The 12,515-nt window shown below is 35.2% G+C and overlaps 1 protein-coding gene across 3 annotated transcripts; it reads right to left on the bottom strand.

The window, feature by feature from the left end:
* Positions 1-138: 138 nt before the first annotated feature.
* On the bottom strand, positions 139-12,484 carry LOC140784375 (E3 ubiquitin-protein ligase UPL7). Of its 3 annotated transcripts, none has more exons than XR_012108251.1 (15): positions 12,355-12,484; positions 12,129-12,251; positions 11,204-11,441; positions 10,028-10,620; positions 8,553-9,542; positions 8,136-8,470; positions 7,567-7,845; positions 7,183-7,435; positions 5,550-5,720; positions 5,369-5,461; positions 4,110-4,198; positions 3,930-4,037; positions 1,521-1,637; positions 659-748; positions 139-511 (listed from the first exon to the last, which is right to left on the bottom strand). XR_012108251.1 is itself a non-coding variant. In XM_073131758.1 (14 exons), the coding sequence occupies exons 1-14, from the start codon at positions 12,379-12,381 to the stop codon at positions 428-430; spliced, it is 3,501 nt and encodes a 1,166-aa protein (XP_072987859.1). In that variant the 5' UTR covers positions 12,382-12,484; the 3' UTR covers positions 139-427. The 3 variants fall into 3 exon arrangements, 1 of the variants encoding a protein (XP_072987859.1); XR_012108252.1 differs by having other exon boundaries at positions 3,930-4,027; XM_073131758.1 differs by lacking the exon at positions 4,110-4,198.
* Positions 12,485-12,515: the final 31 nt, after the last annotated feature.

The following is a 12,515-nucleotide window of genomic DNA, read 5'->3' as shown; positions in this document are numbered from 1 at the left end:
GGCACACACAGAGAGAGAGAGAGAGAGGTGAGCAAAGCCAAAAGTCCTGTTCATTCTTGTCTAAAATTAAATTTTCATAATTGAACTTTTATTTGTATCAATTGTCTTCATATGGTTTATTAATAAGAAATTATTAACTTTTTCAACAAAACTTAATAAAGGGTATAATAAATTACAAGTATTCTATTTTAACCTCGCAGAGTATCATCTACAAATATAATATGACTCGCCTTATGAATGGTTATTTTGAACGTATTTGCGTTTACATTGGACCACAGTGCATCAAAGAAATAACAAATATGTACAATTCTTGTTTCCTTAGCCTTTTGTCAATCCTCTCTTAACTTGATTCACACACCTCTACATGGTGTTGCAGATATTTACAGTGCAACAGTAAGCAACTCTCAGAGAAACTTCCAATATATCTTCAAGAAAGTTCAAATCCGGCGTTTGAGCTGATAGCATAAAGTAGCTTGTTTCTCAGAGTACTTGACCGCTTGTATGTTGGCAGCTGGTACGATAGCAGGGATAACAAAATTTTGCAGCATGCAAATGATAGATTAGCTTTTCAATAGGGATATAAGGTCTAGAACTACTTATAAACTAAATGGGAGAAGCTATAGCAAGTGAAATGACAACGTCGTATAGTTATGCTTACTTTCAGAGTGTTGTAGCATGTGGAAGCAGATGGAAGACGGTCGACATCCTGACCGCCAATTGTGGCCCAAAGAGGTAGATCACAAGGAACCTAAATCAATATACAGTAGATAACTGATAATTAAATTTCATGGGGGGAAAATAAACCATTGTCACCAAAACTATTTACTGCTTGAATGTACTTGCTGAGTAATACCAAAAATATGTGAAGTTCTTTGACTTCTTTCTTATGATACAAACACAGATAGTTAGATACACATATAATTACATTAAGTTTGTAAACTAGTTTACAGATGTTGAAACTAGAAATTAATCTAATCAAACATATCTGACCTACCCACTAAGAAAAATGTCACCAACCATGACATGCAAGAGTTACAAAATGTGAACAAAGTTTAGCACAGACCTGGATATTGTAACTTCAGGTTGAAAGCCAGAAACCCTCCGAAGAAACAGATAATACCATATTCAAGTTATAGACTAGGTGAAATTAAAAGAAGTGCTTCTTAAAGAGTATCCAAATTAAGAATGAAAATATAATAAGGGGAAAAATGAAGAAAACAGAAGGCTGCATTAACATGAAACAAAAAAGAACACAGACAATAACAGATATTACCCACAAACAAGATTAATGCGTAGTATAATCTTTATTGCAATAAATGTTAAGACAGGCTTCCATCCAATCCCATAAATACTACATAAGAACCAGCTAATCTCTTTATCACTTCCAATCTTTGGGTTGTCATGAATCAAAGAAGCATCTTTAAGCATCATAAAAGAAAAAAAAATGGTAAAAGTTATGAATAAAGGAAGAAAGTTCAACCATATATCAGAACTTTTAGAAGGCTTCCAAGAGATCAAACCTTATGAATTGTGAAAGATGGCTGCAAGTACTTGAATCCAAGTAAAGGAGCTCGAGAACAGCTTGTGACAAATTTAAGTAGCATGCATTTTTCAGTTGGTCTAAACCCTTTAACAACCTGCAGGTTCAATACATCAAAACACTCTTAGATGACATCCATTAAATCTTCACCTGAGGTAGAACTACATTACCATGAGAAAATAATGAACTCTAAGCATAACCCAGATGCTCTACAACATACAATATCTTAAATCTGTATCGAAATTTGATTGGGTTATTAATGACTATATTAGCATTGGCATTGTTAACCAGGAAAAAGCACTAGTGTGTTCCATAGTTTGTTTACAGCACAAAGTATGACAAAAACAATAACATAGATATTTGCAAACAGGTCTACAGTGTCGACTAATTTATGCCAGCTACGTGAATCTTTTCCACCTTCACCGGTATGTAGGTTCATGACTATTAATTTAAGGATTTAATGGTTTTCTTTCACTACATCACCACTCATTTTCTTCCTTTCCTCTTTGTTTGTCTGCCTTGCCCTTTCTGGACACATCAAATTTGAAGTAAACCACTCCTTAATGTTGCACTAAATGGGTTAAAGCAGCCATCTGCAAAGTTTGAAATCATTAACCATCTCAAAATAGTATATCTTTTTAGCCTAAGTTGTTCCACCGCACATGAAATTACTTGATATTGTGTTTTCCTAGCAGCACTATTTGTCCATTTTAAGTTTTTAATACACATCTAAATGATCAACCACACATTTCATCAAATATAATATGCCTATAGCATGTTTAGTATACTATGTTACTCACAGTCTCACACAAAATTACTTTTCCCAGATTACCCACGCCAACACAAAAGGACACAGATAAAGGCATGACTGTAATTACAAAATTTCCATGGGATCAAGTCAGCCCCGAGGTGGCACGACCACGAGGGCACAAAATACTGGTAACATTATCCATGTAAAAGAAAGTTACACTTACAGTGGACCCATGAGAAACCAAAGACATATCACAAATTACTTTTCCCAGATTACGCACGCCAACACAAAAGGACACAGATAAAGGCATGACATTTGGCTGTGTAATTACAAAATTTCCATGGGATCAGGTCAGCCTCGAGGTGGCACGACCACAAGGGCACAAAATACTGGTAATGTTATCCATGTAAAAGAAAGTTACACTTACAGTGTGGACCCATGAGACACCAAAGACATATCACAAATTCAACTATATCCTGTTGTAATTTTAAGTGCAACTCTCAATCATCTTTGAAAATTTATAGCTCAATTCTTTTTCGAAAAAATTCCAAGGCATCACATCATCTCTTTGTACATTTATATCCAGTACCGTTCTTAAAGTAGGGTAGGTAGTGATATGTCGTCAAGCAATAACCAGTATGAGGCATCTCATCACATCTTTGATTATATGTTACATGTTTATTGCATACTTCCCTTGAACTGGGCTAGACAGTAATATGTCAAGTATGTTGCCAACAGTATACCTGTATTCTGAACTTGCAAGTTAAAATATACATAATAGTTTATTAGATATATAATAAATACATAAGCTTATTAGCAAAATATAAACTTGGGATAAATGCAAATCACCCCACAAGGTTAGGCCCAAAATCAAGGTGCCCCTTGAATTTTGACTTGTTGCACTTAACCTCCCTGAGTTCAAACCAGTAAGTGATTATTAACAACCGATGACAAAAATGTTGGAAAACACCGAAGTACCATTGTCTTCTTTGAAGGTTCTTTAATAGTGAAAAGGATGTTTATGTCATTATATTTAATTGTTCAAGGAAAAATATATCACTTGATTCACTTCCATTAAATAGACGGAAATTCTAATAGTTGCTTACAGTTGGGAGTTGGGGCCTTAGGGGATTAAGTGCAAAAATATAAAATTCAGGGAAGTATCTTGATTTTGGGTCTAAGCCCCCATTAGAATTATAGTTTAATTGCATTTAACCCTATAAACCTTTATACATAAATATACAGATATACCAATGCCGCATGCCTGTTATGTTCCTAAAATGACTTTAATAGTTCTTCTGAGGCAAATCACATACCAAAATTCCAAATTGATGATCCATATTGTTCATTTTATTTTACATAACCAATAAAGAAATTGCACACTAAAATTCAAGTTTCTTTAGTAGATCTAAACCAAAAATGAAGGAAAACATATTCTTCAACTAACCATTCATCTAGTAGTCGGTTGATAAAGAGGGGAAAACATATATAGGAAGTTAGGAACAAGCGATCTATCTATTTCCTAAGCACCTTGACCTCCCTCTATATGAGAGAGACACAGAGAAAAAAGATTAGAACGAAATTGTGAAAGATGATAATCTCCATAGAAGAAAAATGATAGCAATAAGAATTTGCTACCTCCCAAAAGAGTTTAACTGTCCGACTGGACTCAGAATAACCACCAGTATACTTTGTATTGCTTCGCAGATCATCAATGTTAATATCATTCCTTCCACCTGAAAGCAACTGCACGTGACAATTATGGATAAAAAAGTTAAAAAATCATAACTTCACAATAAATAGAATCAAGAGGTGCACCTATTAGATCTAGTAGTAAATCCATCTCCAACTGACATCAATTTCAAAAGCACGTAAAGTTCAGTCTGCTTGCGCTAAGTAGATGGAAGCTGCTTAATCATGACAAAGAAGAAACTAAATGAAATTATCCGTACATTAATTTAGCAATATTAAGAGACTATCAATTTCAAAAGGGACATGATAATATCAAATTTAATTATTACCAAGAAGAAACATTTTGATCTTCTAATACAACTCACAACTATCTGCACATTAATTTAGGGGGACAAGGCACCATACTCTTGCAAAACTAAGAGCTATACTTCGATTTCCAAGTAATGAAAAAATATGAGCAAACACTATCATCATAGACAACTGCTTCAAGCCAGACTTTCTAATTATGATCATCATCAAATTCAAAATGTCATTCTCCTTCAAGAAATTGTTCTGCTTCCAAATGACATTAATAATTTAATATCCTTTTCAATTTGGTACACAAAATAATTATGACAAGTGTAAATATACCATAAAATAATTCTTACAGTCCATAGATGAGATGTTGGAGGAAACTATTACTGCATATAAAAAGTTAAACTATAAAAAAGGAAAACTAGCATGGCCATATTAGTCAAACATTGAGCATAATGTTTTTTCCCCAAACAGTCAGATTTAATAGTATGCGAGACATCAAATAGGCCATTTAGAAATAGCTAAAAGCCTAAAAGGATTACCTAAAGTTCCTGTAAGTTGGGAAAATGTAAAAAGAACATCAGAAAAATTAAATGATTTTTTTGAACAAAATATTAAATGTAAACTTTCATACTGCTGACTTTGGTTTAATTTTATTAACTCTGAAGAGTCTGAACAAATAATCTCGTGTCAACAAGCAATATGGTCAGTCTCAGCATCGGATAATTCAGCTTTGTGCTACATTGATCAGTCTTACTCTTTCCCACAATACAATTATGTTTTCTAACAACTTCTTATTGCTTTCTAAAAAACCAATATCTCACTTAAAAATGTGGAAGTGAATTTATGTTCAAATGTGTTAAAGAAGAATTAGCGTAGAAGGCATTGTCCAAGCTTTCAAGGAACTACATAGGTGGAAATGCAGAGATATTAACAAAAACATATTGGCAGGAAATTTCTATCTTCTATGTAACTTCAAACAGTATCAGCAGACGCAATAATAACTTACACAACTTTCATTCACTTTCAGAAAAGGACTCCATTAGGAGTCCTAATCCCAAGAATTATGTCACATCATAGGAAAGGATTACCTGATTGAATTCATTTGCATTAAATAAGCTCAACCAAGATGGTGAAATAAGATCACTCAATCCTCTGTAAAATGCATTTGCAAATGGGAGTATCTGAAAGGTAATATTGTAGGATGATAAAGAATTGTGTTAGAAATATACAAGTAATTGTATGCACGGTTAAAACGAGCACGTGCCATACCCGGCGATTGAGCTTGTAGTCTGCCATTGCATGAACATACTGCAGCTTATTTTCATTTGTGACAGACACATTCTTACCACCAGGTTTAAGCTCAGTGACAACCCGTTTACCACATAGTTCTTCAGTCACAGTAAAGTCTAAAGAAAGCTCCATGACATCACCATCAAAATGCTGTTTGATGCCAAAGTAATGTCAAACTTAGATTAGCAGGGAGATACAACATCAAGACTATAAAAGTCAGATCCAATTTTACTGGAAGGAAATGCAACTTAAAGTAACAGCCAGAAAAGATAAACTAATCTAAAATTTTTACTAAACAACATAAACAGAAAAACATACTTTTTATATTTGCATCATGTAGTCTACTAATAATTAATCTTGTTTTGCTGCCTTAGTAGCACAACTTTACCAGCGCATGATAGAACAGTCAATATATACCATTCATCAATAGAAGAGTACAACCTATCCCAAAGTCCAAACTGACTTTCCATGAGTCTGAAAATCTAATTGACAACAATAAAAGTTTTATTAGTCACAACTATTTGGTGTTGTATATATGAATATTTTTCCCTCCATTCAGCACTGTTTACTGTAGGAATCTTTGACAAAGTTGTTAACATTGATTGCTGAAAGAAGAGAAAACTAATGAAGAAAAGAACTGAACGACTTGAGAGAAAATGGCTTAGAACAAACTCAGATTATGCGAAAATAAAGATTTATATTGTCATCCATGAAGCTGGACAAACCCTGTTAACCTTCCCAACCAATCAACTTTGATCCAGATAATAACATGAATAGCTGTTATAGACATTGTAGATGAACAATTTTGTAGACATTTTGGACTATAATTATAACTGTTTAGTTCCATTGACATCATGGTAGGTGTGAACTCTATATATCACACCTTTGCTTATCGTAAGAATCCATTCTCTTTACAGAGACCTTGCTTGCATGCCTATGCATGGGAACATGTGCGTCTGTGTGTATAAGCTAAAATACTAATGAGTTTTGAGCTTTGAAGCTTCGATTCTCTCAAAATAAAAAATATAGATAGGAGTCAAGGACACTTGCTTTGAAGTATGAGCCTTTAAAATATGTTATAGCATATGAAAGGTCCAGAGAATAAAAATCATGAACTTAAGTTCTTCACTATGCATTAACCACATATGTTTAAGAAGATGCAAATTATCAGAACATATTAAACTAACTGAATATTTTTTTTATCATCAAGCAAGCAAACTCCTTCTATGAACAATTGAAAATCTGGGGAGCCCTTGATGCCTAAATGAATGAGCTCCAAAAGCATGATTTTTGTACATGGTTAACTGCATGGATCTTCAATATGGAAGTCCCAAAGTTGACTTTAATTAAGAGTTATATATAAAGACTCAAGGAAACATCTTAGCTAACACACACGTTATATATGTGCATATGTACTAGATTATTCTTCTGAGTTACAAAATCAGGAAGGCCAGCAGAAAAAAAAAATCTGAGAAACATGCCTAAAGAGATGTAAGCAACAATTATTGTAGCACACATCAAATATGAGACATACATGAGAAATCAACACATAGCAGACAAGATGGCAAAGTCATAACTTACAAGAGACACCAAGCTACAACATGTACATTACCTTGAGATACATAAGATTCCTGTAGAGTTCAGAATCAACTGTAGATAATTCATCAAGGAAACTGTAACGACCTAGCAGCTTTTGCACAAAGACCAGTGAAAAAGAATAGTCCAGTAAAATCCCTTCATAAAGAGCTTTCCCAACAACTCGACCAAGAAATTCCATCATTTCCATACCGTTCTTTAAAAGTTTAGCAGACAAGTTAGGAATTAAATTGCTATCTGATGTGGATGTCTGCGAGAATAACCCGTATCTGTTGCCATGAAAAGGTAATCAGATATATCACATCAGTTATATATAATAATCTGTATCTGTTGCTATCTAGTGTGGAGCTTCTTGGAAGAGAGAAACCATAGTGCAGGTGGAAACTGAACCTAGACTTACTCGGGGTTGAGGACAGCACTAGCCAAATCCGTCAAGAACTCCTTTGATAGACCCCCATAATCCAGACCAGCTTCAGGAAGACCACATTCACTAATAAATGAAATATGAATGGATGACTTCAGCCTTGACCCAAGAAAGTTCAACTGTGTATATCCATCTTCAACAATGTGATCTCGACGAACAACTACCTCAATCGATCCTTGACCATGTCCAGTCACATCACCAACTACTCTTCTAGAGACTTTGTCTAACTTCACAAATTCTCTAAAAATCTGAACTCTGAAAAAGAGCTAGAACAGTGGGTAAACTGTTTCCATGGTACGCTTAAGTAAAAGTTGAAAAGTACAACCAAAGAAATGAGACAGAATATTGATATGATCTTAAGTCTATTCCATATAAATTGGTTTTTCATTTTGGTAAGTAACAGAAGAATTTATGTTATTTATCAAGCAAAATGTCTTCACAACTTACAAAGAGCAGACAAGGAGCAGATAGTGCACTCGTTTCATATAGAAAAAAGAACAGTATTTTGTAAAAGTCAACATCTCTTGATGTATAGATTGCAGTACCTTTCCTCAAATGGATATACATGTGGTACAGTTGTAAGGAGAGATCTTGTGATTGGAATGGTTGAAGCATCACCACACTGCAGATTGGTAAATGCAGCTTCATAGGTTCTGGCAGCAGTTGCAATTGGAACACGACCTCTTCTAGCAGGTGCTAGCCACAAAGAAGAGGGGCAAAACCTGTGCCTGCAGTCCCTTTCGTACAGAAGATGTAGGCATCTTACTGCTAAGTCCATAAGAGGCTGATTGCTTTGTCCACTATTGTGGATAAAAGAATTGTATACAAAAGTGTTAAGCACAGAGGCAATTTTCCGCTGCTGTGTTAGGGTAAACGGAACCTGTACAAGAAAAGAAAATAAACAACAGAACAGTCAATATTATTGAAGAAAAAACAGCACAAGTCAATTAACATCATTATACCTGCTTCTCATAGAACTCTATGTCATCTAGAACCAACAACAGGTGTCCATACGTAGCACAAAACAGATGCAACATGTATAACAAGTCCTTCGAGATGCCTTGAGCACCTTGTCTCACAGCTTCAACATCCCACAAATCATATGCTTCCTTGTCGACCTCGCCAGGAGTTAGAGCGTAATCACCTGAATTAGTATCAGCAATATCTGTTGACTTTCCAGTAATTTTCTGTAGCACATTCACCCACTTGTTTCCTATATCCTTCATGTTCCTTCTTTGCCTTGAGTCACGCATTTCTTCACCATAATTCCCAGATGCAGCACTTTCATAATGTTTGATTTGACGTGTGGTGTGGTCACATCCATCATAGATGGAAGTTTCTAATGTTTCCCATAGCTCCACAAGGAATCCAGGAGTGAATGAGAGTACATTAAGAATGGGCAATGACCCAACGAAAGGGTTCAAGAGAGAAAAGATTCTAAGCATGTAATAGTAAAAGTGTATTATATTTAGTAGCTTTAAGTTCCCAAAGTGCTCGAAGATCTGATCTGGACCATGAGTACCTTCTCTCAGATTAGAAATATTCTGTTCTGCCAGGGTCATAAGCTTTCTTAGGTGCCACTGCTGATGCACAGGTTTAAGAAGGTCAATGAATGACGACTTCATATTACTTAAGTTATCTGACTCAACCTCTTCTGAAAAAGAATCATCCATTTGCGATGACTTATTATTATCCTTTCCAATCAGTCCTTTAGTGTTCTCAAGAAGGCCTAGAAAGTTCTGAGAAATGCAATTAATAACATTTAAATATAACCGACAATCTAAACCTTGGATGAAGGACCCAGAAATGGCCGAGCTATCATCATACTCAGTTGCCAAGTTAATAATATTTGCAAGTGCCCAACCAGAGAAAGGAATGACCTTAGCTCCAGAACCGGACTTTTCTGACTTCTCTAACCTTAATATTTCCTCAAAGATTTTAGTCTTGGAAATCTGCCATCACCTGCCACAGTTTGATCAGTTCCAGGGCCACAAAAACTTAAGCATGGAAGAGGGAAATATTAGTTTTATGAGCTATGCAGTGGCATAAAACTACAAAGAAATTGCAACGTTGTAAGAGTGAAATTGGAGCACCATTAGAATATCACTCTAACACTCTCACCGATATCTCCATAGTTTACATAAGACTACAACAAAAAAGATCAGAATGAGCATATTAAAGACTGAAGTGTCAAATATAAACTAGGGGAACATGTGCTAACCATAAGAAGTACTCCAGCAGGTAATGTGACTAAGAAAACCAAAAGCAAAACTATCACAAAGTTTGATATTTCAGGCTAATTTTAAATTATAAAGTAGTATGAAGTATGCATAGAATTATAGAATAAGCATTTCAATTCAGATATCCAAAAGTTCCACTGACTCTTCTATGATAAAGAGAAGTTAAAACTCATGTATGTCATAATAATGGTTCTTACCAGGAAAACATTAAGAGATGATAGCAGTGCAGACTTGTGCTTAAGAGCAGGTAACAACAAAGATGGTAGACATCTACAGAGGAATGGAATTGTCATTATAAATAGAGAGAATTCTTCAGAAGCCTCATCTAGATTGAAAGAATCAGCATTGTTTATATCTGACTTCTTGGAATGAAAGGGCCGCAATGCTAAAGTTACTGCACTTGCAGTAATCAAGAATTGATTGTCTGTTGGTGCAATATTATTCTTCAATGAGGCAAAGTAAGCACCAAGATTTATGATGTATCTCCTAATACAGCTGTATGTACTACTTTTCCTCGTACTCATAAATTTAATCAACCTCTCCACAGAGACATCTGCAACTCTAGTATCATCACTTTTTAAGCTCTTCCACCCTTTTAAATCAGTCAAAGATATAACCAAACGCATTGCAAGAGCAGTTAGTGCAATCATGTTTTCACCCTCAGGAGAGGAATAATCACACTCGGCAAGAATAAATGAGCACAGTGAAACCATCTTTTGTGCTTGATAGAGCCAAGCAGATTTTTCCTCCAGTGTACCCACAGCCAAAGAACAGAAGTTTTTGTCCATATCTATGATTTGAAATAAATAAAGTATCAGGAAAAATCAATATATATTAAGAATACAGAATTATAAAATAGAAGCAAGATAAAAAGGGGTTTCCTGTAAGCATTCAACTTTCATTATTAAAAGCTAATTCATTCCAAGCGAAATTTAGGACAGTTTGGTCATTTAGTCATTTCAACGCTTGCCTGAGTAAAGATAATAGCATTTCTCCATAGTTACTCTTTCTCTTATAACCATCTTTCATTTGATAAACACACTACCTGACAAGGCAAGCACAAGGTTTGTATCATCAGGAGTACATACACAAAAAGTATTATTGTAGTCGGCCTTGTAGCATCCCATCATTCCTTGCTCTATTATGTGGTCCCATTTTGTACAAACCAGACTCAGGATATATGGAAATCATAAGAAAAGACGTGATATATTCACTATGATAATGCATAGTTATCAGACTTCTGCAGCTCAGAGTATTACTGTACAGCTGTACTAAGCTAGTTAGAAATGCAGCATAAGGAAATTGTGCATGGATTTGACAAGTTCAACCAAATAAATGAGAAGGGTAAGAAAAAACAAGGAAAGAAAACATACCGGATGAGTTTATGCTGTTAAGGAGAATTGTGAAGCATGCTGACATATATTTCACATCCTTGAGTTGCTTTTTTTGATATTTTAATGATTGAGTAGAAAAGAAAAGAAATGGCCTCAGCAAATTGTTCGAAATCCATCTGTTTGTCATAGAATAGTTGTACCGATCAACTAATGATTCCCATTCTTCTTGGAGCTGCTTTGAGATCTTTTTCATATCATAATACCTCCTCCAGATCCGCTAAAAGAGAAAAAAGAGGAAAAAGGCTATACATTAGAAGAACAGAAGAAGAATCTTGATCATATGAGATCTCTGAAACAACATGTATTTGTAAAGAGAAACTATATGGAGAATCATTTAATAAATGGAAATTAATCAGATACCATAGTGGCATTAGACATAATAAAATGACATCCATTATATGACATCCTGATGCAACAGGGCCATTCTAGTCTTTCTGTATGCCGGCTAGGCTATGTTGTATTAAGACAAAAGGAAGATACTTTTTCAAGAAGCAAAGTTCTCATGTTACACATCTAATGAACACTCATTCAAAACCCGCATTTTAATTTCAATCTCATCTTATTAACCCTAATACATTTGTTTCTAGATATCATTTAATTACTATCAAGATCCTTTAAATTTTCACTAGACCTATCCGTTCAGCACATAACACTCACTAATATTATCTTCTCCAATTCTTTATCCCAGAGATGCCTGCAATTCTATTACAGTATCCACCAAAAGGTCACTTCCGAGGACCTTTCTGATCACCAATTTATGCCTCTTTTTCTCAAATTAGCACATTTTCCATTCACAAATTTACAACTGTCGGTTCGATCTTCAGAAGAATTGCAATATGACATCCAAAGAGAAGAACTTGACAAATATAAGATAAAGATAGAGATTGAAGAAGGGGGAGATTGCCTGGATGAATAAGGCGGCGGCGTTGGCACGGCGTAGGTAACTGCGGAGCTCGCGCTCCTGAGAGACCTTCTCGAGGAGGGCATCCCTGGAGATCTCTTTAGCGCTTGCGCCCCTCAAAGATACCTGTGACCAAAAAAAAAAAAAAAAAAAGAACCCAAAAAAATAAGATGATGAGATCAAGCAACGAGAAAGATATTTGAGAAGAGAGAGGAACGAAAGAACAAACCGATCGCTGATTTGGGGGAGCAGACATGAAGGGATTGGACTGCCAAGATCCAGTCGTCCTTGCCGGTGAAGAGATGAAGACGATGAAATTTCTCTCTCCTGATGTCTCTCAGGAGAAGTTTTATATTTAGAGTACTTCGTAATCATACCGGTCTTATTTGT

This window comes from Typha latifolia, chromosome 3 (genome assembly GCF_019914945.1).
Source record: "Typha latifolia isolate L0001 chromosome 3, TyphaL0001v2, whole genome shotgun sequence".
NCBI lineage: Eukaryota > Viridiplantae > Streptophyta > Magnoliopsida > Poales > Typhaceae > Typha > Typha latifolia.
This window is presented reverse-complemented; position numbering and strand designations above follow the sequence as displayed.